This window comes from Oenanthe melanoleuca, chromosome 4 (assembly GCF_029582105.1).
Source record: "Oenanthe melanoleuca isolate GR-GAL-2019-014 chromosome 4, OMel1.0, whole genome shotgun sequence".
Taxonomy (NCBI): Eukaryota; Metazoa; Chordata; class Aves; order Passeriformes; family Muscicapidae; genus Oenanthe; species Oenanthe melanoleuca.
In genome coordinates, this window is record NC_079337.1 from 58,573,650 (window position 1) to 58,599,593 (window position 25,944).

A 25,944-nucleotide genomic window follows, 5' to 3' on the forward strand; every position below is an offset into this window, starting at 1 on the left:
CCAGATGGACTTCTTGTGCTGCCTTTGCTTGATTTGCATGGTTTGTATATGCCTGTTGCACAGAGGGTGGTGTAATATCAGCTTTGTGTGACTTGGCTGTTACACTGGGTTTAAATTTTAATGCATCACGTGTAGGGGAGTTGTTTGGGGTTGTAATGAATAGGCTCATTTCTCCCAACATTTAATGGGAGAAACATCATGAGAAGGATTTTATGACTGAAGGCTGAGAATATTAAACTGAAGTAGATCTGTGCACAGAGAATAGAAAAAGTACTAGGATAAGGTCAAAGGGAAGAAAGAGAGTAGAGGCTGGTGCATTGATAAGAGGAAAGATGTTGAAATATTTCTTTAGTGTTGTGAAAGCCTGTGTGTGGAGAAAACAATTGAATAAAAGGAACATCAGAATAAGATGACTGTAAACATGTGGGAGAGTAACTGGATAGAGAACACTGAAATCATCAGGTTATTGTATTTTTAATGGACAATAATGCCAATAGCAGTCCAGAAATTACATCAGCCTGTTACATGATGAGCATGAAAACACAAAACCCAAACAAACCAAAAAGAAAAATTACTGACTTGTGAGTGAAGAACTGAATGATGAAGTCTGTGTTGAAGTGTTATTGAAGTGTCTTGAGGTATATCAGGTCCCCCTTTTGTAACCTCTGTGGGTGTTAAGAGCACTTGAAGGAGACTTCAATTAGGAGTGACTATGGATGGTGCTTCTCAAGGTCTTTGTATCAGTGAACTGACAATTAACATTTCTTGCTGACTATCTGCATCCATATTCAAGCTGTTTATTTTAATTCCAAGGACAATTTACTGTGTTCCTTCGCATCCCTAGAGAGTTATAACAATGATCTTGCACAGGAATGTAGGCTATTTGAGCTAGACCTGCCCAATACCTTATTAAACATTTTCACACTTGAACTACACAGCTCATACCCCTCTATCTGTAATTTTGTTAGACAATGCACATTGTATTTATGTAAAACTTAAATATTTTACTTAAAGATATGTGTGTGCGTGCATACATATACAAACTTTGTACTTCAAAATACTTTGATCCTATGGGAAGCAGATTTAGATTTATTTTTTTCTTTAAATTGCCACTTAGAGTGTGGCTGCAGTGTATTTATAGTCATGGAAGAATATGGTACAGCATTGCTTTGAGTAGGCAGACCTTTTGCTTATAGATAAAAATCTCTGTGAAACAGCCTTGCTCTAATTACTTTTTATTTAAATGAACATTTGTTCTGAGCTCCAAAAGGGTGCCTGCTGCTATTCTAGTGGCTGGTGTGGTTACTGTGCAGGAATGTGTGCAGTAAATCTCAGCTGGTGCCAGCTCTGGGAAGCTCCAGTAGCCAGTGCTGCACAGACCAGTTGGGAAACCCTCCTGCTCCTGCCACAATTAGAGTGGAGACAGCTAGTCTGCTTTGTGCTTCTTCCTGTCACCCGTGCTGCAGGGAACAGCAGTAAAATTGGTGTTTAAATCATTTTTGAAGGGATATGTTCCAAGAAAAAGAAATGTTGTACATGGGCCCCGCTGTGCAGGTTTTCTTGGAGCTGATAGAAGACTTAGGGAAGAGAGCCTCCTGCCAGTTTAGTTCCACTGCTGCTTTCTATGATGGGAAAACTCCAAGGACTTAATAGTTTAATTAAAGGTACTGTTTAATTAAAGGACATGATTATTGGGGTATACCTGCCACAAGTAAGGCATCTCATTTAAAAAGGACCCATGTGCTTTAAGCCTGAACTCCAACTGATAAATCTTGTAGAAAGAATTCGAAAACGATACACGGTTTAACTTTATTTGGTGAGTATAAAGGGGATCAAGTGTGAAAAAACCATAAAGAGCAAAGTGCAGTCAGGTTCACAAAGAACAGGGGAAATAATGCATCTGAATAGCCCAGTTTTGCCCTCTCACTTTGTCAGCTGATGTTCCGCGGGCTCTTGTGAACAGAGTAGAACATGGATTTGCCAAGGACACATACAGTCTATTTATGGCCTGCTGCTGCTATACAAACACCTCTTTATCCCCACTCAGGAAAATGATTTTGGCAATAATTATAGCCAAGGGCTGTGTTTGTACTGATGGATTGATCAGTGGTTCTTTAGTTAACATGGACTGTGATTGTGCTTAGTGAACATGAACTTTCTTTTGACACTCTGTGCTTGTTACGATATATGTCCAAGCCTCTTTGTATGGCCATTTTTAGTTGGCACTTCCAGTTAAGTATATACAAGTTTGCTTTCTGTTACTTTGAGAAAAACATACTCCATGGCCCCCAGAAAATGCTCTTTTGCAGTCAGCATTTTGTATTAAATAGTGTTTACTTTTCTTTTTTTCCAAATAAGAAACAAAGTGATCACTTCTACTTTTTTTTTTAGAAATTATTTTAAAATTTACAGACATGGGAAAGGAATGTGTAGTGCAAGAATACCTAAGATCTGATTTGCATCTGTGTTGTGTGTGTGTTGCAAATCCAAAATCTGGCCTACCTGTTTGCATTGCTCTTGCAATATGTAATATCTTATATAGACTTTATAATTAGAAAGAAAAGAGAAAAAAGGAGAGAGGGGAAGAAAAAGCACAGGGAAGAAGCATGGAGCTTATGATTATCATGATAGCAGTGCTTTTCTTTCTTGATGGCTTTATGGTCATACGCTTTTGCTGTGAGCAGCAAACCAGCCAGGACTTCACACATTGACCGCAAATTACACTTTCATCAGAAACGGGTGGGGAGGAGCAGGAGCAGCTGGTGCTTCTTTTCTTCCTCTTCCAAACAGAGAGGGGCCAGGAGCCTGCACCTGCCTTGCCCTGACACTGGACATCTCTATGTGAGTTAGCTGTGTTGTCTGCACCTGTGACATGAGTGGCTTGTAAGAGAGAAGCAGACAGAAATCATCCCACAGTACAGTGACAGCAGGTCATGCAAGGAGTGTGCCAGTGCTGCTCAGAGATGCTGCTGGAACTGCCTCAGTCTGGCAGCTGCTTTATTATGGCAATAAATTCCAGCTGAGTTTCAGACCAGTCTAATAAAAAATATCTTTCAGTAGGAAATGTTTGAAGGGATGAAATTCTAAGCAGTGATTTCTACTGACCTTTCACTGCTTATTCTAGGGGTCCCAGTCTCTGCTGTTAGGGCTTGATGCATCAATTCCATGCAAATATTAATGAAAGTTAATTGCCTTGTTAAGTTCCTGTAAATGGCACTTCCATCCAAATTATGAAGAGCTCAATGGCAAATATCTGACTTGATGTGACAGCTTTTTTGATGCGAGTAAATCCTTTCATACAAAAGAAGTGTTTTGCATAGTCGGAGATTTAATACAAATGGGTTATTCAGGTTAGGTCTGAATCATGATAGAATAATGTCTTTTGTGAATTAAAAAAATGGTCCATAAGGTTGGCATTGTTACTTATTTTTAACAAGGACATTTTTCTGGCTGGGTGTTTGCCTGCTACGTGGTGACCAGGAAAGGACTCAGTTGAATTGCTTCCTATTACACTGTTCCTTTTAAATTGAAAAGCTGTTACTGTTTCCTGTGTGTATATGTGTACCAGACGAAAGTCTTAACACTGCCATGTAGGCATTCTGTGGCAGTATGGCTTTGTACGGTCTGTGACTATACAAGAATATTTAGTGTACAATGGAAATGAAGTCTGCAGTTCAGGATCAGCCAGTAACCCAAAGAGAGAGCTTGTTGCATGTTTCTTACACCTTCATGTATGTGTGATGGACAAGTGTATGGGTTTTTCATCCCAGACCAATACTTTTTGTTAATTTATTTTTATAATTCTGATTTAGCTTTTTGGAGAACAGGATTGTGAGCGTTTCCACTTCTTATAAGAGGATTGCAATGAGATGTAAAAATACAGTAAAACAGTAAAATCCTTAGGTTCATAAACCTTTAATTCACTTGTCACCTGAATTTGTGCAAATGTTAAATGTTAGTTAACAATTAGTTCAGTTTCTTCAGGATGTTAATAAAATGAATATCTTTTCCCTTTTTTCTGAAGTGTGGTGCTTCACACAGAAGCCATATACTTAACGACACATCATTCAAGCAAATGTATTTAGTAAAAAGCAGGTAATGCAGAAAACCTTTGGTTATTAGGCTTTGCTGTGAAAATACATTACTTCACGTTCTATATGTGTGTGTGTATATATCTGTTCCATTTTATCTTTTCATCGTGAATCCAAATTTCCCAAATAAAAAAAAAATGGAGGAGATAGACGGTAGTTTTAAACACAGGAAAACTGCTGTTCAAGTCAGCATACTTGGAAAGGAGCTTTTAGTTAAAAGCTGTGGGATGGTTTGATTGAAGTTTGAGCCTTTGCTGACCTCTGCTGGGGAGAGAATTCTTTGCAGTTTTACAGAGATTTTTGTGCAGTGCATCTGTGAAAAAGTTATTTCTGAATTCTGAAAGAAAAAAACCCACTGTAACTCTTTCCCCTTACACACTGTAAAATGATTCCAGGAAACTCAATTCTCATTGCTTGCTGTTAGGTCATAGTTGGTGGCAGCACTTCTGCTCTGCTGTGCAGCGAGATGTTTGATAAAGGAGAGAGGAGGGAGCAACTTTGTTTCTGGTTGCAAGGCTGTCAGCATTTTGGTGAAGGAAGAAATATACTCATGGTAGTTAATGAGAATGGAGTTTCAGCAACTGGGAGGAAGCTGTTGATTCTGATATTACCCTTTCTCGTCAGGGATCACATCTGTACAGGCACACTGACCCACCATCTTATACCACAATCTACTATCTCTGGACATCCTGTCTTGCCTGTTTCTCTCCACTCAAGGGAATTCAAGTTGCTCCCTCCTCCAAAACTTAGGCTGTTATTACTTTGTCAGTCAATCAAGCCTGGACCACAGGAGTTGATTTTACTCATCTCCTTTATCTGAACCACAAAATTACCATTGCAGTTTATCTTAACGTTCAGCTTTTTGAATTTTTGCAACTAAAACTGCATCAATTCTCAGCTTGGAAGTGATGATTAAATAGGCCTTTGATTATAGTTGTGGTCATTGCATGCCTGTTGTAAAACCATGTATATTGTTTCTTCTGGTATGATCCTAGAAAAATCAAACTTGGAGACCATGCCTTAATGGTTGTACAATTTTATATTGTTTTGCAACTAACAGAAGTCCTTCTGAAATATAAAAAGGAATATTCAGTTACAAATACTTGAGAAGCCTCAAACTTACTGATGATTGGTGTGTGTACTTCTGTGAGTATCCATCCAAGACTTCTTGTCCAGTAACTCTGAACATTTTGTTCTGCATTCCAGGATATTCACATTGTACAGCAAATCTTTGCCACTAGACTTGGCTTGTCGTGTCTGGGATGTGTTCTGCCGTGATGGAGAAGAGTTCTTATTCCGTACAGCGCTGGGAATACTAAAACTTTTTGAAGATATTTTGACCAAAATGGACTTCATTCATATAGCTCAGTTTTTAACAAAGCTACCAGAGGACTTGCCTTCGGAAGAATTCTTCACATCTATTGCTGCCATTCAGATGCAAAGTAGAAATAAAAAATGGGCTCAGGTAAGGAGGATATCAGTCTTTGGTAACTGATGATTTTACTTCACTCATGAAAATTGGTTTTGGCAACATCTGGAAGAATGTTTTAGCAGAGCTAGTGTTTGATTGTATGGGTAAGTAGCACTGTGTAGCTCACTTTGTGCTTTTAGCACACATGGAGATGAGTGGATTCCGTCAGCTTAATCTCTTCTGGAAAGGGAGAGCTCAGTCAACATTCAGAATTGAAATATTGAGTGAAATTTATGAAGTAAAAAGTCACACAACTTTGAAAATTTATTAATTACAAAGGCTGCTGGCAACATTACTGCTTGATACTTAAAAGCAGAAATCCAGTCTTTGGAAGAAGACAATTTGTCAGGACACTATGATACAGTCATTTAAATCTTCTTGAAGATCTCTGTGTAATTTTGGACTCTACAGAAGTGGTTGCATCTCTGACTTCTTTATTGGGATTTAGCATGGGATTTCAGAAATCGTTTCATCTCCGTAATCTCAATTAAATTCCAGTTTAAGGAAAAAGGATGTGTCATCTGAATATGGAAATCATTAAGTGGCTGTAGCAGCCATTCATGATAGAGAGTTTTTCCCTTGTTTTTCCCTTCTTTGTTCAAAGCAGCAATACAGCCCACTTTGTGAGTCATTCCATAGTGGAGCTCTGCCCATTTTATCCAATTACTTTTTTGCAGAGAAAATGAAAGGCGGTGTTAAACATACTGGTTGGGGCAATTCAGCTTCAACTGAGTGTTTCTGGTTCTTTCCTGGGGTAGCAGTGCCTGTAGATGATGGGGATTGCCAGCTTTGTCTTCCAGATGAGGATTTCTAACCTTCCCAGCAGGAGTGGCTCCACAGGTTGTTCAGTTGTCTCACCTTCCTTGAACTTATCATGTGTGCATGAGGATTGCATTTCAAATAAATTCCCAGCCTTCTCCTGCTTCCCTCATGGGGAGGAAGAGACAGAGGTCCTGTTCTGCCAAGTACCCCAAATAGCAGGCTTCAAAAGTGTGTATTGGGGGGAGATGGAATTTAAACCTTTGTTAAATCTGTTTCTATCCACCATGTCACAAGGACTTATGGGAGAGCTCTCTTGTCAGTGGAGTGATGCTCTAAATTTAATTACATTTCATAGTTAAGATAGTATTGCTTAGACATAATTGGAAACTCTTCAGAATGAATTATTGAGTAATTTTTAAAATCTAATGCTTTTCTTCTTTCTCATTTCTTGAAATGTCTAGATACTGGCTGCTCTGCAGAAAGATAACCGGGAAATGGAAAAAGGAAGTCCTTCACTCAAACGTTAATGTTGGATTTGCCTCCAGTGACTCCCAGAAAAAGAGCTAAAGTGGCGAAATTATTGATTACTGTTTGACATGTATGAGCCTGCAAATCAAAGTGTTAGTTCAGAGTTATATTTAGTAGTAGAATAGCCTTAAAGGGGAGAGAAGAAAAACGAGGAGAAGTGAAAAAAATAAGAAAGAGGAAAGGAAATTAGGGGATAAACCCCTTATAAATTAAACCTAGGCCTAGCCTTAACCTTTTAGTGGTATGAGCATATGCTGTGAGAGAGCATTACACATTCTGTACTTCTGATGAGGGCAGTGAAACAAAATAATATCAAGGGTTTGGGGTTTTCTAAATTGTTTTTCTTAGATGTTTGAAAAGACTGGACATTCAGCAATGTTGGTTGCTTTGACAGCTATTCCTGTTTCCTTCTTAGGCAGGATATGTTTCCAATACCTGTAACAGTAGCTGGATCTGGATTTTAGATAACCGGTGCTGGAATTTTAAATGATGTAAGGTCCATTTCTTTAGAAATGCTTCTAATTTTATAGGCTGTGGGTCCCATTTACCAAAGAAATCATGTAGGTGTAGAACTACGTTCCTTTCTTTAATAAGAAAAAATTAAGTAGAAAGTTACCTTGGAAGGGAAGTAAAACTAGCAGTGCAAAACTAATTATTCTTTGGGATGCCTTGGAAATTTGTTTTTCCAGTCTGTATGCATATAGAGGAAATTCCATCCATCAGACTAGATTCCAAACTCACCAAGAGGGTTCTGGTATTAAGCTGGCATCATTTCCCAATTGTACTCTCTTTCCTCTGTGTGAAGCTGAGGTCACATACTACTAAATGCATATTTCCATGTGTTCCTCTCCTGGGGCACTGCTGTTTTGGGATGTTTTTGTCTACCAGCTACTTCCTCATGTGCCATGTATCCAGTCATGGAGATAAAACTGGGCTTAGCAGATAAACTGATAAATGGTTAAAAGCAATTTCAGTAGCTACTTTAAACTCAGCTTGCTCACTGGCAGAACTAAGGAGGAAGGGTGGTAGGGGAGCAGTTAATGTTTGCCAGTGTCGCTGCTGAAAAGAATAGGTTTTGTGGAATCTCCTGAAGCTGCTTCTGCTCTCACAGTGGGAAAGTTATGTGGAGCTGGTCCATAGAATGACAAGTGAAAGAAGTTTATTGGGAAATGTGGCAGACCACCATCAGGATAAGTACAAGCTGTCATTTCTGAGCGTTCTATCTGACCTCTAATACATGAGTGAGTTACAGCAGCAGCTCTTACATAAATCCCTCATACATCTTAGGTCCTCTCTGCATTCAGGTGAATGTTGAAGGGCAAATCATGAGTGCCTCTGATATACAAGAATGTTTATTGCATAGTGTATTTAGTGTAAAACCTATTTTATACTAATGATGATCGTTGAAAAGGGAAATGTAACCGAAGCAATATTTGTATTAAGAGTGAACAGGCATTACTAAATCCTCCAGCTGTATGGTCAGCGGTTTCCCAGTGCTCTTCAGCTGGATGCTGATTATTTTGGCATTGTCTGAATAAAAACAAGAAGAATAGTTGCACACTGCTCAGCTCAACATACAGTCTAAAAGGACTGTGGGCCATAATGAAAACACTGTCCTTTGGTACAGACATTATTTCTATGAGGGATAATTTGATTGTAATATTGAGAGTGAGAACAAGATTCCCTGGTAAGTGAGGACTCATAATCACTTTGAAAGATGTGTAATGCAAATGCAGCCTGCAAGTCCAATACCTCATTGACCTCTTCCCCTGTCCACTTTGTGTAGCTGGTGTAATGGATGTGGATTTTTGTTAGTCATCTCAGTTCTTCCTCAAGACATCACCTAGGTCATCACTTACTGAAAATAGACGTTAAGATGTGATAGGTAATATGAATTTGTACAGAATTTGTCCTGGTACTTGTATGCTCCATTGCTTTGAAGTGCAATAGAAAGCAGGAAGGTCAGTAAGTGTTTTTTAATATTACTTTTTCTTTTGCTACAACAAACAATGCCTTTCCATGAAGAATACGAGAGGCCTACCATCTGAAACATTTGCACTATGCTTTTAAATGGTTTGTTCAACACAGAGATCACTCAATACATGTTTAGGTGGTACTGTAACTGGCTTTGTGATTTAAGTCTTCATTGCAACTACATTTGTATTTTCTTTTAAAGCAAGTCTACAGTGTGGCTCATTTATCTGGTTAAAAATGCATTTTTTAGCTACTAGCTATCTTGGCAGCCATCTGCAGCCTGTTCTTTTTCTCTTCTCAATAAGATGTTGAATGTAACAGAGACAGTGGGCATAGTTGTGGGGAAAAGGCCTGCTGCAACACTTGTGCACTGTTTGTTACTTGCAAATGTAACTACTTTGTTTTGTGATTTGATCTGTTCTTAGAAGTTGTATATATTTTCTAAATGATTTCTTTGTGTATATAAGGTATGTTCTTTAATGAAGAAACAGCAATGCAATAAGGAGCTTTGCACAGTTTGTTTTCAAACAAAATACATGTGAAAAAAATCACCTGCCTAAACATGCAATTATTTCAACTTCTCAATAACTTTATTTGAAGGTAATGCTTGAATTTTGATAAAAACAGAGCTGACTAGTAATGACATAAATTTTCTTGCCACTGAGCTTTTCGAGTTTCTTGCAGTATACCAAATCTCTTAATTAGCTAATACAGAAATCTTTAAGAAATTCAGGGAATTACATTAAAAAATTGACAATTTTATGTTCAGGTACTTGAAAGTATCTGTAAAAAGTTGTATATTTTCTTTAATGGAGCAAATGTCCCCATCAAGCATTCTTTTCTTCATGGGTTTAAAGAAAAAGAAAACTGCTGCAATACATGAAAAGTACCACTGTATGTGCAGCAGATCAGAGAAACCAGAAAACTCCAACCAGCTTTGGGATTCTTCACAATCTGCACTTTATAATAAAGCAGTTTTGCAACTTCAATCTGCAGTCAGTCATTAATGTTATTTCATTTAGTAAACAATCTCATTTGGGAAAAAAGGTACCTTGTAACAGCTTATTTTTGAATGTTTTAAAACAAGAATGATATATAGAGAAGTGTTGGTACATCTCCTGTACATCATGTTTAAATGGGGTTATGTAGTTACCACATTTGTTTTGTTTAGATATGTGTATCAAACTGGAACTTTTTTCAACTGTAAATACATGGTTTTGTTAAATAAAGTCATGTAAAGTTATCTTAATCAAGTGTTGTCAGTGTAATTCAGATATTAAAAATTCTAATACTAGTCTTTTTCTTCACGAGTGGCTTTAGCAGGTTTTGTCTATTCAGAAAGAGGACTTTGGGCCATTTGTGGATTGACGGCAGAGTACTTTTTGTGATGCTTTCCAAGTTCTCATCTTAAAATACCTGTTAAATTCCCTGAGACATTTAGAAGATCTGATACTTACTGTGCCTGTGGTTTATCCCTTTTTCATATGTCTTTTCTCTGGACTAGGCCTGAGGTCTAGTAATTGTATTATGAAAAATAGTTGTAAATACATCTTTGTGACATGCTTAGAACTCGGGCATGCTTAAATACTTATTCTGGATTTGTTTGAAAAGAAGAAATCTTAGTTTATTGCAAGTTTCATAATCGCAAAGCATTTTTGTGCTCAAGGCAATTTTACTTCTCATATAAGCATAACTTCAGAACTTAAATCAGAGAAGCTTCCTTTTGCTAAAGTGAAAAGAGGTAGAAGGACCAAATAAAAGGGGAGAGAGAAGGCAGCGCCTGTGCACCAAGGGAAGGTGTGGAACGCAGGCAGCCTTGGCTGCCGTGGGTCTGGTTTATCCAGCGGGCAGCCTCCCCCTTCCCTTCGCTGAAATACCTCCTGATGTGCACAACTAGAACGTGAAATCAGATTTGCTCTCTGGCACCGATTCGGTACTGAAAGATATTTATATTGTATCTGTTACAGGAGTTGCACACCCGCTACCTTACTTTTGAGTGCCAGGATTTCATACAGAGCCGAGCTCGCTCTTCACGCGCTCGGTCCATGCAGCCTTGACCAGTTCTCTCCGGGCAGTCAAGGTGCAGCCAAGCGTTTGGAGTTCACGCCTCAGCCTGATGTTTTCTCTGTGGGCCGGGAGGAGTAGAACTAAAAGAAGAACGGCTGTATTTCTGTGCTCCTCCCCTGCCGGGCAGAGGTGATTCCGTTCGGGATGTCGCGACAGTGCGAGGCTCCTCCCGCGGGCCCGGCCCCGCCCCGCTTCCCCCGTTGCCAGGCACCCGCTGGCCCCGCCCCCGCCCGAGCGCGGCCCCGCCCCCTGGCGGGCGGTCCCTGCGCGGCCGCTCCGCTGGGGCCGCCGCTCCCCATTGGCCGCGGGACGGGCAGACGGCTCCGCCTCTGCCAATCGCAGCCGTCCCCTCGCGCTGCCCCCCCCGCGCCCGCCGGCCCCGGCCCCATTGGCCGGTGCTGGCCCAGGCCCCGCCCCCCCAGCTCGCTGCCATTGGCGGCGCGGGCGCAGGGGGCGCGGCCGCGCGCGCGCGCGGGCGGGGTAAGATGGCGGAACTGGGGAAGAAGTACTGCGTGTACTGCCTGGCCGAGGTGAGCCCGCTGCGCTTCCGCTGCACCGAGTGCGCCGACATCGAGCTCTGCCCCGAGTGCTTCTCGGCGGGCGCCGAGATCGGCCCGCACCGCCGATGGCACGGCTACCAGCTGGTGGACGGCGGCCGCTTCACCCTCTGGGGCGCCGAGGCCGAGGGCGGCTGGAGCAGCCGCGAGGAGCAGCTGCTGCTGGACGCCATCGAGCAGTTCGGCTTCGGCAACTGGGTAAGGGGCGAGGGGCGAGGGGCAGGGGCGAGGGGCAGGGGCGGGGCGATCCTCCCCCGCGGAGCCGCGGCCCTGTCAGAGCGCCGGGCGCGTCCTGCGCTGCCGAGCGGGGCTGCAGCGCCGGCAGCTCGCACCTGTCGCTGCTCCAAGTTCGGCGTTTGCCTCCCGTCGGGCCGCCCGTGTCACACATCCTGCAGCTGCCTCTTACCGTGCTCGGTCTCGGCCTTCAGTGTGTCCGGCTGCGGGCTGGCTGCTCGCCTTCGGTGTCACTGCGCAGCCAGACTTGGTTTTAAAAAGCAGCAGTAGGAAAGCATCATTTCACAGTCACAGGATGGGTTTGGTTGGAAAGGACTGCAGCGGGTCATCCCAGAGCACAGTGCACAGGCTTGCATCCATTCTTGACTATTTCCAGTGAGGGAGACTCCACAGCTGCTCTGGGCAGTCTGTCCAGTGCCCCCTCACCCAGTCAGTGAAGTTCTTCCTCATGTACGTGTGGGACTTTCTGTGCATCAGTTTCTGCTTGCTGCCTCTTGTCCTCTTGCTTGGCAGCACAGAGCAGAGCCTGGCTCCATCCTCTGACACCTCCCTTCAGATACTGATGGACATTGGTCATGTCCCCTCTCAATTGTCCCTTCTTGAGGCTGAACAAGCCCTACTCCCTCAGCCAGTCCCCCAGTCATTGCCCTCCGCTGGACCATTTGATTCATTTTTTATTTATTTGATTTGTTGTTACTTATGTTTTGCTTCATTAAATATAAAGACTTTTTAAAAACTTTAAAATGTCCAATCATTGCAGCTTGCTTAGTTCTTAAATAACTAGAAAATAATAAATATTGTTACTCTTACAGTAAATACTGTTTGTTTATTTCCATGTTGCTCCTTAATAATGTGAGATAAACAAGCAAAACCCAAATTGTACAGTGCTCTTGGTGTTGACTTGGGACTTGAAAAGCATCCTGGCTTTGGTCATGGTGAGCTGGCTTTGTGGGAGTGCCGTGGGTGCTCAGGAATCACCTGCCTCCATGCACTGTAAACACTCATCCAGAGCTGATAGAAATATGGCCAGTATTGCTGGAGGAGTTCAGGTACTGGGAGTTGGCTTTTGAGGAGCAAGGAGAAAGGGAGACATAATGGGAATCGTTTTGTCACTTCTCCTTTTTTTCTGTTTAGGAGGACATGGCTGCTCACGTGGGAGCATCCCGGACACCTCAGGAGGTGATGGAGCACTATGTGAGCATGTATATCCACGGCAACCTGGGAAAAGCCTGCATCCCTGACACTATTCCCAACAGGGTGACGGACCACACGTGTCCCAGCGGCGGGCCGCTGTCGCCCAGCCTGACGACGCCGCTGCCGCCGCTGGACATCTCGGTGGCGGAGCAGCAGCAGCTGGGCTACATGCCGCTGCGCGACGACTACGAGATCGAGTACGACCAGGACGCCGAGACGCTCATCAGCGGCCTCTCGGTCAACTACGACGACGACGACGTGGAGATCGAGCTGAAGAGAGCGCACGTGGACATGTACGTGAGGAAGCTCAAGGAGAGGCAGCGGCGCAAGAACATCGCGCGAGACTATAACTTGGTGCCGGCCTTCCTGGGGAAGGATAAAAAAGACAAGGAGAAAGCTCCCAAACGAAAGATCACAAAAGAAGAGAAGGAGTTGAGGCTGAAACTGAGGCCTTTGTACCAGTTCATGTCTTGTAAGGAGTTCGAAGACTTCTTTGAGAACATGCACAAGGAGAGGATACTCCGAGCGAAGATTCGGGAGCTGCAGCGGTATCGGAGAAATGGGATCACCAAAATGGAGGAGTCGGCAGAGTACGAGGCGGCCAGGCACAAACGGGAAAAGAGGAAGGAGAACAAGAACATAGCTAGTTCCAAGAGAGGGAAGGAAGAGGGCAAAGAAGGCGAATTTGCTGCCATTGAAAACCTGCCTGGCTTTGAACTCTTATCGGACAGGGAAAAGGTGCTCTGCAGCTCTCTGAACTTGAGTCCTGCACGTTATGTGACTGTAAAAACTATCATCATTAAAGACCATCTCCAAAAAAGACAGGGAATTCCTTCAAAGAGTCGCCTTCCTAGTTATTTAGATAAGGTACTGAAGAAAAGGATTTTAAATTTTCTGACAGAAAGTGGTTGGATATCCAGGGATGCTTCATGAAATTTAGCTGATCTGAAAAAGCACAGCAGATGCCCATTACAGCCTCAAGGACTCTGTTATTTTTTCCTTCCCTCCCCAAAGATACAGAAACCATGTCGCTTAAAAACACAAAAGAGCAAATACATAAACCTCCCCAGTCATCATGATCCATGGTGGTTCAAATAGACTGTTGCTTTGGATCATGAAAAACACTTAATTGTGAAACTTCTACATTGGATTTCACTGCTTTTGGTACATTATTAGAACAGATTTTTTCTTGTGAACTTACTCAAGTCCGTTAGCCCCAGAGTAGTTTCTCTAGTCCATACTATTGGATAAATGTTTATCAGTGTAATCCTTGCTTTTCTTTGAAGGTAGGAGATAGTTTCATTTGCTGGAAACTTTCTTCACCCTTTGTTTTGTTTTTTTTTTTGGCATAATGCTGGCAGCAAAGTGAAGCTTACAAAAGTCCTGTGCTCAGGAGCAGGTGAGCAGGGACTTTTGTGACCATTGCTAAGCTTTTGGAACATTCTCCTTAGTAACTACAGCCAAGGCATGGGGTCACCAGGATGAGAGTTCCTGTCGAGAATGCAGCAGGGGGGAGCCGTGGCAGGGAGTGGAAGGAAGGAAGGAAATGTGGTAGGTGAGATGCCTCCAGGGACTTGTGCTGTGGAGGGGGGTTCTTGAAGAGCTCCTGGCTAATCTGGGCATTGCTTTGACCTGAGTTTCCTGAAACAGGCCCCTCTGAAGCTTTGACATTTCCTGCTTGGTACTGGAGTGTCAGGAATCCCCAGCAGCTGTGGTGCTCTGCTCCAGAGGAGGGGTCAGCTACAATGAGGTTCCTGATTTGGGCCAGAAATTGGGTTTGAGAGAATAGACAGTGAGGTGTTTGGCAGAAGCTGAGAGCCTCAGGCAGCAAAATCACTCTTCTTCCTTGTTGGGGGAGCCTGCTCCTCCTCCTTTGGGATCTTAACTGCTCAGCTCATATGGGCTGAGGAGGTGTAGCTGCCTCCTGAATTTCATTGAGAAGTCAGGGAAAGGGAGCAAGATTCTCAAATGGAGCCTGATTACTGAGATTGATCTTAAAAACAAAAATAACAATTGATGCAGATTTGGTCAAAGTGCACAAAGTGTCAATTTGGAGTGCTTAATCCAGCCACTGTAGAGTTCTAATTGCACATACCTTGAAACATACCAGCCCAGGCACATTGAATCTGAATTTACTGATAAGTAGAACAGTGCACCTTAAGGGATCTCCTCCAGTTCCTACAGCTGCAGCCTGGAGTGTGCTGGAGCCAGGCACCAGCTGGGATGTAACACAGCGGGAAACACAAATGTCAGACTCACAGTACTGTTCTAGTAAGATCTATTAATTAAGGGAAAGATGTTGAAGGAGGATTAGAAAAAGGTTTTTTTGCCCATTTCATCCTTCAATTCCCATGCTGGTATTTAATCAAATGAATAAGAAATGGGGCTTTCCACGAGGAAGATGCAAAGTTACTTGTGCATGAGCCTCTATTCTGGCCGTGTCTGGAGCAGGAAGCTGTACTGGAGGCAGGCTGGGCAGGTCTTCTAGAGTGCAGGTGTACCAAAACTTGGAACCTGACTGGCTTCAATGTGAGTGCAAGATCTGGAAATGTCACCTTGCTTTGACACTTTGGGCTGTAGTCAGTGAGGATACCACAAAATCCCAAACCAGTATTAATTCTACAGTTTGACAGGTATTCTGATCAGAACTGGGTTTCATGTAATACATCCAGCATTACCAAACTAGTGTTACCAGTGAGTTTAGAATAAAAGGGGTACAATTACAAAGCCAGCATTTCTAAGGAAAAAAAACCAAAACTTGAGTGCCTTTTTCTTTTGAGCTTATGATGTTATGTCCCTTCAAAAAAGGTAAGGGCTATGTCCTCTGGGATGTAATACTTTGGCCTATCTGTAAGTGGTTTGTTGTGGCATACTCGAGACAAAACTGTCTCTTCTTGGCAGCAGTGAGCTAACTGCAATGTGCTGAGTAGCTTTAATAACCACTTCCACCCTATATGCATGTACAAGCAGCACACAAGTTCATAAGGTATAAACCCTTGGTTATTTTCTGTCCTACTCCTGTGGGAAGGAAGCTCAGTCTTTCTTTTGAGCATTCTAGTTATGCAATTTGGTTCTTCCTGTAACTTGTTACCTTACTGCTATAACATGCTGTTTTGAAGCCTCAATTCTGCATGCAGTTGGGAGTTTGAGAATTGTTTTGGTTTTGGTTCTTCTGGGTTTTTTCCCCTCAGATCTGTGATTTTCATATTTCTACACTGTTTTGGCACATCTAAGTTAAACTGAAGCAATAGCATAAAGCCCATCTGAACAATAACTTAGGAAAAAATCTAGGCACCAATGAGTCATTTAAATGTTGAAGTGAATTCTGCATTTACACTTCGTAGCTTCTTAATTCCTCAACCTTTCCAAAATGTTTCTTTGGTGCTAGATATAACTTATTGAACATCAAAATGAATGTAAAATAAAGTATTTTTAATGTATGCAATATGGATATCAATATTTATTTTGTACTTGCAAGCTAACTCAAGGTGGTAAATGTTTGCTTTAGCAAATACTAGTCCCTTGGAAAGGGCTTCCCTAGAAGCAATGTCTCATTGTCAGCTATGCTTTTAATTTTAAAGGTGACTTGCACTAGAGGATGCTGCTGTTCCGTATTTCACATGGAACTGATTTAGTCTAAGCATTCCTTTGTTATGAGCTGCTGGTTTTCTGTTTGGTTGCTTATAAATTGAGATGCAGTTAATGTTAATCCAGCAATTTACTACAGCTATGCTGCTTCTCTTCTATGGTGAAGGGGCTGACATGGCAAAGAGCTCTTTCAACTTGTATTTTGTGTTGATCTGGAAGTGCTTCCTGTACTGTACAATAACCCAGCCTTCATGTTGCTAATGACAAGGTGTTTTACATGCTAAATGTTCTTGACTTTTCTAATTAAAGTTATTACTAATGATAGTATCTGTCTTAACAGCATTGATGAAAGCCTATGAAAAAGCAACACCCTCTAAGCTGTTCAAAATACTGATCTTGTGCTCTGGGTAGGGGCTGTGCTGTGTCCCAGCCTCCATCCCATCTGTGTGCACTGCCCAGCGCTGGGCTCGGATGCTGCAGTGTTCTGGCTGCAGCCCCTCCTGCCCCCTGCAGGCCCAGCAGAGAGCAGTGGCTGCAGGTTTGTACTGGTCTGTGACCATGAACTGCCTTGGAAATCACCCAAACTAAGCACTCTGCTCTTACTCTCTTCTGTGGCTGCTGCATTCAATTCCTTTGCAACTGGAAAAGGCTTCATGAGCCTTCTTTACTCTTCTCAGAAAATGTTTTGCCCCAGTCACTCCCAAGTGATGACACATTAAATACTGTGAAGCAAGATACCCCATGAGCATGTTCAGCTCATCAGCTTCTTTCTTCTTAAGAAAGGGAATGTTGCATTCATTTGAAGTTTACATTTGTAGCTGTGCCAGACACACAAACGCCTGTGCTGAAATCACACAAAGCCCAGCTGATGTTGTGCACACAGCATTTTACTAGATTTTTGCATTGTGTATTGGTAAATAAACTTGTATTAAAGTTCCTTTCCATGATTGATTGAACAATAATGTAGCTTGGGCAATGAGGAAAATAGCTTAAGTCTTTGCAATAACAAGTGGAGATGCATTGTAGCTAAATGTGATGGGTGGAAATGTAGTCTGTGAGATAGCTGGCACTGCTGGTAGCTTTGTCGAGTGCTCAAATTTCAGAACTTCTTTCCTCTGTTCTTTGATTTCTTCAGTGCTCTTTCCTGGGGTATGGTAGAATGCACAGGTGGTTGGAGCTCTCCACAGACTGACCCACTCCATGCCAAAGCCTCTCTGAGGGCAGGCCAGGGAAGGGGAACCACTTTAATGGGAGACTCAGTTACCAGCTTTGAAGATGAACCTTGTGCTGAACATTTAAAAGGACCTTGTATTTAAGAACACTCCGAATAAATTAATCAGAGTCCAAAAATGACAATTAGTGTGAAGCACTGGGAAGCTCATTAACAAAATCTTCATCTGCTAGGGAAGAAGGTGTCCCTTTAACTCCCTATTGGATAAACTATACATATATACTATACTGTACATACTAAGGACATAATTATTACACTTAGTTTAGATCCAGAGGGATTGGGAGGGGACAAAACAACACATGACAGCTCTTAGAAGGTATATAAAATGGAACCTGGTCCCTTTTTTTACATCCGTTGTGAGAACAGGTCTCAATCAAAGTGCAACAAAACCCATTTCTTCAATCCTCCTTCACACAACTATGGTGTACATTTAAACCCAGTTGGAGCAAAGATACTTCCAAATTCAACTTCAGGATATGGAATCCCCTTTTTTCCCCGGTATTTTTAAACTCAGTCTTTGCATTTTTTCCCCTGAACTTAATTAGTTTAAAAAAATTAACATTGTAGTTGTCTTCACACATCAGAAATTACTCTTTCCTCTGCCCAGCTGAAGCATTTTCTTAAAAGTTGAGAAAGAATGAATCCTTAAATAGGACTAAAAATTACTAACCTCCAAACAATTTAATGCAATTAGGCTGTTCCTGGTTAACTGTTTAATTCCCACGAGGGAAACCAGCACTGGGAAAAATGTCTTAAGGAATGACTAATCACTTGTCACTATGAGTAGGTCCAGTGTTCAGTAAGCCCTTGGCAACTCTGCATTTGAACCACAAAAAATATAATCAATACCTGGCTTTAAGGTAAGAAGGTCCATAACCCATAATAACCAGAAACATGGTAAAAAATTCGGAAGTACTTACTTTTTACAGGGCCTGATAACTTCCCTAAGTTTGAAGATTCTGTCCTGTATGTTAATACTGTAGGCTTGCAGGATACAAGAGGATGGATCCTTTATCTGTTGTGTAATTTGCCAGGTTCCACCCACTCCTATCCAGGTGAAATGTCTTTCAGGTAATCACGTGTTGTATTTTAGCCTGATTCTGCAGGATTGGGAGCAGCAGGTGGAGTTAGGGCAAGGGAAAAGTTCTGGTGCAACCTAAGATCCAAGCTGAGTAAATGTAAGAAATAATGAAACTAAGCTCACACTTTTGTTTGAGCCACTTACATGCAATTATTTATGTAAGCCTAAGAGAAATCATATATCCAACTCTCAGCAGCTCACTTCTTTGGCTGTTCTGGCTCTCAGCAGGATTGTAACTACAGTTTGCATAACAAACCAATTGCAAAGCTGGAAGTTACAAGACTATAAAAATTGTTTAAACCAATTTATACATTAAATTAAAAATCCAGAGATAGGATAAATTCTATTGGTTCTTCAATGCCATACAAATATTAGATGGTTTTCTTGATTCAATGTTAGTACAGGACAAAAAGGTTGAACAATTACAAAATAAATCTAATCTCCATTGCCATTTATTTACAGTTCAGAATTCACACAGGTTTCAGTTGTTCAGAGAGATTATTTCTGAATAGACAAAAGAGGGCATTTATCACATCAGTGTGTAAAAGCTGATGGGTGCCTGCACAGAGCAGGTTATTTGTACTACATCACCCACTTCTGCAGTGTGAGATTCTACAAAACCAAAGGAAGCGTTGGAACCACTATCTGCAGTTTCAATGTACACACAGTGATAAACTTGAAATTGCGACATTCTTGTGAGCATTTCATTCTTTCCAATTTAATACACTTTCTCAGGAGCAATAGTTTAAAAAACATTATCTAATCTAAAGCATCAGAGGGCTTAATGGCTCTTGTAGTTCACACCAAAGAAGAGCTTATGGAACAGTGATGCTGAAGGCCACTAAGCAGGAGAATTTCATCAGTTACTTAATTTTCACTGGGAGACCTCAACCAACTCATTTCAACCTCTCAGGGAGCAGAGGAACGAGGGAAGCATGGTGTGAGAGAGAAACCATCCAGCTGTTTAATAGTTGTAGGGCATGTGAAGCTCCAGGCGGAGCGCTAAGCGTCTTTCACCACGCCCACCAGGGCGGGCCGCAGCGTGCGCCCGTGCAGCTTGTAGCCGATCTTGGATACCAGCGCGATGGTGCCCGGCTCCTGCCCCTCCACGGGAGCGTGGAACAGCGCCTCGTGCTCGTAGGGATCGAACTTGGCTCCCACAGGGTCCACTCTCATCAGCCCATGCTTTTTAAACACTTTCTGAATCTGCATTTCTGTCATGACAAGACCTTCGTATAGGCTCTTCAAGTGAGGATTGTCATCCTTGATTTCTTCTTTTGGAACGCTTTCTGTTGCTTTCTCCAAAATGTCTGCAACTTCTAGTAAGTCCTTACAGAAGCTCTGGATCCCTGAAAATGTACAAAGGAGGAGAGAATGGGATTAGTCCACTGAGGGAAACGAGTGTTAAAAACCCCCAAACTCACAACCCCAAAAGCTACAGCAATAATCGCCACTCTTACACTTTTAAGAAGGTATGTGATACTGTAGTCATTTGGGATAAAATATCCATTCCAGTTTTGGATGATAATAAAGAACTATTACAGATACCTTGAAATCCACACCATCTCCTCTACTTCTATGGAAGAAAAATATGATTTCAACTCAAAAGAGTTACGTTATGCTAATAATCTAACAGTAACAATTAAGATTCTTACCAAAGTCACCAAAACCTTCAGATGACTTTTCCTCTTGTCCCTCTCATCTTATAATGTTCAAAGCATGATGTTGCCCTATTCCTACCCTTTAATCTGATGTCATAAAAAGATTTGCAGAAGACAAAGCATGTAATCAGACTGATGAGGATTTCAAGAGATGAACAAGGATTCTTACATGAACAAAAAGAACTTGCACCTCTCCCTCCCACTGCAACCCTCTTTTACAGAGTTAGCAGCTGTGCCTTGCAAATACAGAGTGATTTCCAAGTTAATCACACTCCTTGTCCTGAAGCTGTTTTCTGGCTCATGCTAAAGAGAATCTGGACTAATCTCACTTAAGGCACTAGCAATCAAGAAAAAATCAAAACAGTTGAATCAAATAACACATTTCTACATCGAGGTAAGCAAAGGACAAACAGCACTGGGTTTTGATTTGATTTTTGGATTCCTTTTTTTCAGCCAGAGTCAGCCTTTTAAATTCTAGCTCACATTTTGGATGGGTTGTTTTTTTTCCTTACCAAGAAGTGGTATGACCATTACCAGAGGCCAAGTCTTTGGTTTAAAAAAAAAAACCAACCCAGAACTATGGAAGCACCTTACAACATCTGTGGGGATCAGCTAGTTCTCAGGAAAGGGTCTCTCTAACAATTGCACAACTCTGTAGAGACTCAAGCTCTTTACAGAACAGTAACTTAACAATATCCAAGTAGTTTAAAAAATCTGAAAAAAAAAAAAACCCGTCACGGTTTTAAACTAAAAACTAGAGTTGTGGTTGGAGCTGGACTGTACCAAATGGATAAATCAGCTGTCTAGTTATCTGGATCAAACCAAGTAACCAAACTCTTCAGAAGGTGGTTTGGTTCCATTTTTCATCGCGTACATTGTATTTGCAAATATCTCTGACTGCAACTCAGAATTTATGCAAGTCTCAGAAATGAGTTTCTCTTTTCCCAACAGAACAAGCAGTTATGCACAAGCAATAAAACTTAGATTACATGTAATCTAGTTTTCAAGATAAATTAATTTCTATTGTGGCACCTCTGGGCTCTGACATGACTCCAAGTCCTTTGCAGTAAGTAGAACATTAGTGAAACAATGCTTATTGCAGATCAACCTCAGGATGAAGCACTCAAACATCCATGAGAAAGAATGCAAGAGTACTGTGTACTCTTTCTTACAGTACACATTAACTGAAGACCCTGTACTCAGAAATTAGAACTTACGTACTGAGAACTGAACTGTACAGCTGTGTATGGGTGTGGTAAAAAAGAGCAACTCATTTTTCAAGCCAGAGTGGCAGTCAAACACCAGCACTCTGCTGCTGCAGCATTTGCACACAATTTCTGTTTTACAGATTTGTGCTGGAAATGTCAAAAAGCTAAATCAGATGTTACTACCCTGGCTCTTGAAGAGAGATGTGCTGCTAGCACTCCTCACAGCCAGCGATTGTGCATTCCTAGCACTGAAAAGAATCCATTCATTTAGAGGTGTTACTTCTGTTTGAAAGCTATCGCCTTCAACAGATAAAAGGCAAAAAAACGGCCCAAAACATCACACAAAAATATCCCCAAATCAAATAAGAACCAAAGTCAAAGCAAACCAAATCCCCCCAAAAAAAAACCCAAACCCCAATCAACCAAAAAAGCAAAATAAAAAACCTCAACCAACCCAAAAAAACACCCCAAAAAACCAACCCACCAATCAATCAAAAAAAACAAATAAACCCACAAAAAAACTCCCAAACAACCAAAAACACCCCTCCCCCCCAAAAAAAAAGAACAAAAAGAACCAAAAACCCAAACCAGAAGTCAAACCAATATTCCAAGCTCTTGGTCAGATCTGAGACCAAAATATATGAAAAAGGCAAACTTCAAGCTGCAGAACTTACTAAAAAAATCTACTAATGCAGTACACATTGTAGGAAATCAGACAGCAAATTTAAAGAAAATGTCAGCTGCTGACTCCAGCAGTTTAAGTCTTGCCCTTGGCTGGGGAGATGGCCACAATTCTGATGCAAGTTGAAGAACTGTTCAAACCTCTCTGCCTCAAATGCATTTTTTAAGCAAGTAGTCAGAATCACTGGGAAGTACAACTTGTCAATACTGCAAGGCCAGTCAGCTTCATTTTTCCACTCTTTGCATTTCCTGGGTCTTACTGAGTAAACACCAGAGGAACCTCCACTGACCGTATAACTTTGCTTCTTCTACCAGTTTCTGGCTTCTTTGCCTTATGTTTTCTGCATCTGCCAAGGCACGCTTGTACTTGTCCTAAAGAAGAAAAACCAGTAACAGAAGTTATTCCTATAGTAACAAAAGTTATTCCTCCTAGTCAGGCAGCTGACAATAATTCAGCATATTCATTATAAAGCAGCATTTTAAACAGTTTCACAGCCTATATCCACCATTTAGGGTAATCTGAAACAACATGCCAATTATCACACCATTCCTCCTACCAAGATAAAAGTTTGCTTCACTTCACAGGGACAGAAAGGAGGGAAAGGAAATCAGAAGGTAATACTCTTTATTTGTCAACAGATTAGCTAGAAAAAAAAAATTCACTCTACAGATATATATAAAGTTTTATGAGCCCAGTATTTCTGCTGTGTGCTCCCAGAAATCCTTCATCAGTCATGAGGTACATAGACAATGCAGTAAATCAGATTCAACCCAGACACAACTTTCAAACCATCTATTCCCTCTCCATACATACCACAGAGTGCCTTCCAGTTTTCTCAGCCTTTACAAACTATGAAGCCTAATTCCTGTGTTGGTTAGGTAAAGTTTAGGTCTATTTCTAGAAATATGGTCATTTATCAGCAGATGTACTAAGACGTGAAATAGAATAAAATGAATAAGGTAAAAATTCATGCTGAGTGCTTCACTAACTAACCCTGAATGGCTTCCACACTGAATATGCCTGAGCTTTGTGTGTCAGTGAAGAATCTCAAAACAGAATAAAAATAGTCAACAAGCTGCCTGAAGAGCTGCATTGGGCAGCCAACAGCAAAGAAAGACATTAAATGACACCTCACATTTTTCCTGTAGAGCTTTGGGAAGGGCAACAGAAATCAAACTCAATCCACAGATGATCGCAGGTGCTGGTTCTATAGAAGGTTCTGGGCTACCTCGTGAAGTCTCAAATGCTCCAGAAAGACATTTTATATAAAACACTCATTAATGTCTTTGCTTAATGCCCACCTCCCACATCTCAGGGCGTCCTTCAGTTGCCGGAGTTGTGCATGGGAGAGAATGCAAGATACACGAGGCCACAAGAAGGGATGTGATGTTCAGCCTCGAGTCTGAAGGGCTCTCAGACAAGGTTTGAAACTTCTGAACTTAGTGCATGGCCTAAGTACACCATTGTATAAAGCTAAGCATCATTAACTCCGACCTTTGGAAAGTGGGCATCTGTTTCCATTAAGTCTACTCTTAACACACACAAATGCACACACACTCACACTCTTCCATGGCTCCCAGAAATTACTTCTCCACTGAGCAAAATCTATGTACAACTCAGTAACAAATTTTCAAACTGAGAAGGTCCAATTCCATCCAGAAAAAGGAAAGAAATTATCCAAGATCTTAATTTTGGACCAGGCATGCATCCCAGATCTTGTAGTACATGTACTTTTAAGTTTAAAGAAATTACCACATTGTAGATTTTATACAACTAAACAGGAGTCACATAACCAGCCTGTGCACTGAGAACCCACAGTGCAGGCTCTGGGGCACAGGATTTATAACTTGTGCAGCCCAGTAACCCAGAGACACTTACAGTAATGTCTTTTAGTTGTTCCTCCAGTTTGGCCTTTTCTTCAGCTAGCAGTTTCTCAGCAGAGCTGGGTTCCACCTTCTGCTCATTTTGGGTCTGACTCTGGTCCTCTTCCAAGTTCTGGCCAGTATTTTTCTGCTGTGTTGCTGCACAAAGCAGTCGCGGAGATGTTCTAAGGCAAAAAGATGAACATTTATTATTCTGTTGCTTATTTTATAATATATTAGCATTTTCTAGACATACCACTTTGACACATAATGTCCACAAAATTTTGACATCAAAGCACGAAATCATACAGTTCTAGGCCTGTGAATACTGCGTGCAGAACCCTCTGTCAAAAGCAGCATATCTCCGGCCATTAAACTATAACAGATAATTACTACAAGATAGCAGCTTGTAAGGGCCCACTACATTCAGTTTATAGCCACAGAACTTTCAAGGGGACGTTTTCAGCACGGTGCTCTATCAGAAACAAATTCCGTGATGCAATCGCCGGCAACAGTGTCCCTGCACACACAGGCGCGAACAGAGCTCGGCGCTGGAGCGGCACCCGCGCCTGTCCCCGCCGTACAGCGGCAATCACGGGCGCCCGTGTCAATAATGACTCTTCATCCCCGCCTGACGTCCCAAGGCTGAGCGAGCTGAGCCGCCCAAGGCCGAGGCTGCGGGATCAGCGCCGCGCTCACACAAGGGCTCGTACCCCCGCATGGGCGCTCCGGGCCTGGGCCCTCAGGCTCCCCGCAGGGCCGGGCCGGGCCGGGCCGGGCCGCTCTCCCGGAGAAGGGGAGCAGCGAAGAGCTGCTCAGGATGGAGGGCGGCCCCTCCCCAAGGCTTGGGACCCCAGCGCGGCGAGAGCGAGCCCCGCTCTCCTCCCGCTCCGGCGGGAACTCCCGGTGCCGGGCGACCGGCGCGGCGCGACCCCCTCACCTCAGCGCGACGCTCAGCAGCGGGAGGCGCGGGCGCAGCGCACCCCGCACGCACTGGGCCACGGCCGCCATGGCGCCTTGCTGCCCGCCGGCCGCCTCGGCCCGCCCCCCGGGCCCGCCAATCAGCGAGCGGGCGGCCCGCGAGTGACGCGGCCGGCGGCCAATCAGCAGCGCGGACGCGCCGCCCCGGTGAACAGGCGGCTATTCCGGGGCGCGGCGGAGCGCCCAGAGCCGCGCGCGCGCCTCGCCCCTCCGTGACGCGCGGCGGGCGGGGCCGCGGGCGGGGCGCGTGCGCGGCGGCCATTTTGTCTCGTGACGGCAGTGGGCGGTGCGATGACGTGTTGGTGTCGCTCGTGTGGTTTGAGTCCTTCCTGCTCCAGCTGTGACCTGAAAAGTTCGAAGATTTTAGCTCATTTTAAGTGCTGGATGATCCAGTTACCAATAACACCTTGTAGCAGCCATCAGCAATTTGCACACCTCCATGCAGAGGTGTCCGGCCACACACGCTGCCTGTTGACTGCTGTGTACGCCCTTGCTAGACGATAATTTTATTTAATGAAATCATGAGCTCTCATTAAACGGGATAATGTTGCTAATCCACTAGTTGCAGATCTGGCCACCTGTTTGTGCAAGTGTTCTGTGCAACTGGAGGCTAGGGGAGCCCTGCTCCGTGATACTGGGATAGCTGAACTCGGGCAATGGGTCAGGTACTTTGTCAGTATCTTGTTAAAGGAGAGAGGGGAGAAAAAATCAGGGTCATATATTTATTGTAGAACAGTGAAGTTGAGTGCTAGATTATGCACAGATGCCTGAA

At 42.7% G+C, this 25,944-nt stretch overlaps 3 protein-coding genes across 5 annotated transcripts in view; 2 read left to right on the forward strand and 1 right to left on the reverse strand.

The window, feature by feature from the left end:
- Window positions 1-10,075, forward strand: part of TBC1D14 (TBC1 domain family member 14) — a 59,851-nt gene extending 49,776 nt beyond the window's left edge. For all 3 annotated transcript variants that reach the window (XM_056489931.1, XM_056489932.1, XM_056489933.1), the window contains 2 exons: window positions 5,298-5,556; window positions 6,786-10,075. In XM_056489931.1, the coding sequence (XP_056345906.1) occupies window positions 5,298-5,556; window positions 6,786-6,851 (325 nt within the window). In that variant the 3' untranslated portion in view covers window positions 6,852-10,075. The remainder of the gene's footprint in view (window positions 1-5,297; window positions 5,557-6,785) is intronic.
- Window positions 10,076-11,328: 1,253 nt separating this feature from the next.
- Window positions 11,329-17,403, forward strand: TADA2B (transcriptional adaptor 2B). The gene is made up of 2 exons (XM_056489100.1): window positions 11,329-11,648; window positions 12,819-17,403. Exons 1-2 carry the CDS (start codon window positions 11,379-11,381, stop codon window positions 13,809-13,811), a joined length of 1,263 nt encoding a protein of 420 aa, XP_056345075.1. The 5' UTR covers window positions 11,329-11,378; the 3' UTR covers window positions 13,812-17,403.
- Window positions 17,404-19,212: 1,809 nt separating this feature from the next.
- GRPEL1 (GrpE like 1, mitochondrial) lies at window positions 19,213-25,265 on the reverse strand. The gene is made up of 4 exons (XM_056489101.1): window positions 25,132-25,265; window positions 24,208-24,376; window positions 22,619-22,700; window positions 19,213-20,127 (listed from the first exon to the last, which is right to left on the reverse strand). The coding sequence occupies exons 1-4, from the start codon at window positions 25,200-25,202 to the stop codon at window positions 19,781-19,783; spliced, it is 669 nt and encodes a 222-aa protein (XP_056345076.1). The 5' UTR covers window positions 25,203-25,265; the 3' UTR covers window positions 19,213-19,780.
- Between the last annotated feature and the right edge of the window lie 679 nt (window positions 25,266-25,944).

What these genes read in the sequence shown, in the direction of transcription:
- TADA2B (XM_056489100.1), top strand. Translation starts at nt 11,379, where the DNA reads ATGGCGGAACTGGGGAAGAAGTACTGCGTGTACTGCCTGGCCGAGGTG. An exon ending in AGTTCGGCTTCGGCAACTGG is followed by an intron (nt 11,649 to 12,818) that starts GTAAGGGGCGAG and finishes TTTTCTGTTTAG; the next exon opens with GAGGACATGGCTGCTCACGT.
- GRPEL1 (XM_056489101.1), bottom strand. Translation starts at nt 25,202, where the DNA reads ATGGCGGCCGTGGCCCAGTGCGTGCGGGGTGCGCTGCGCCCGCGCCTC. An exon ending in CTGCTGAGCGTCGCGCTGAG is followed by an intron (nt 24,377 to 25,131) that starts GTGAGGGGGTCG and finishes TTTTTGCCTTAG; the next exon opens with AACATCTCCGCGACTGCTTT. An exon ending in AACAACTAAAAGACATTACT is followed by an intron (nt 22,701 to 24,207) that starts GTAAGTGTCTCT and finishes TTTCTTCTTTAG; the next exon opens with GACAAGTACAAGCGTGCCTT.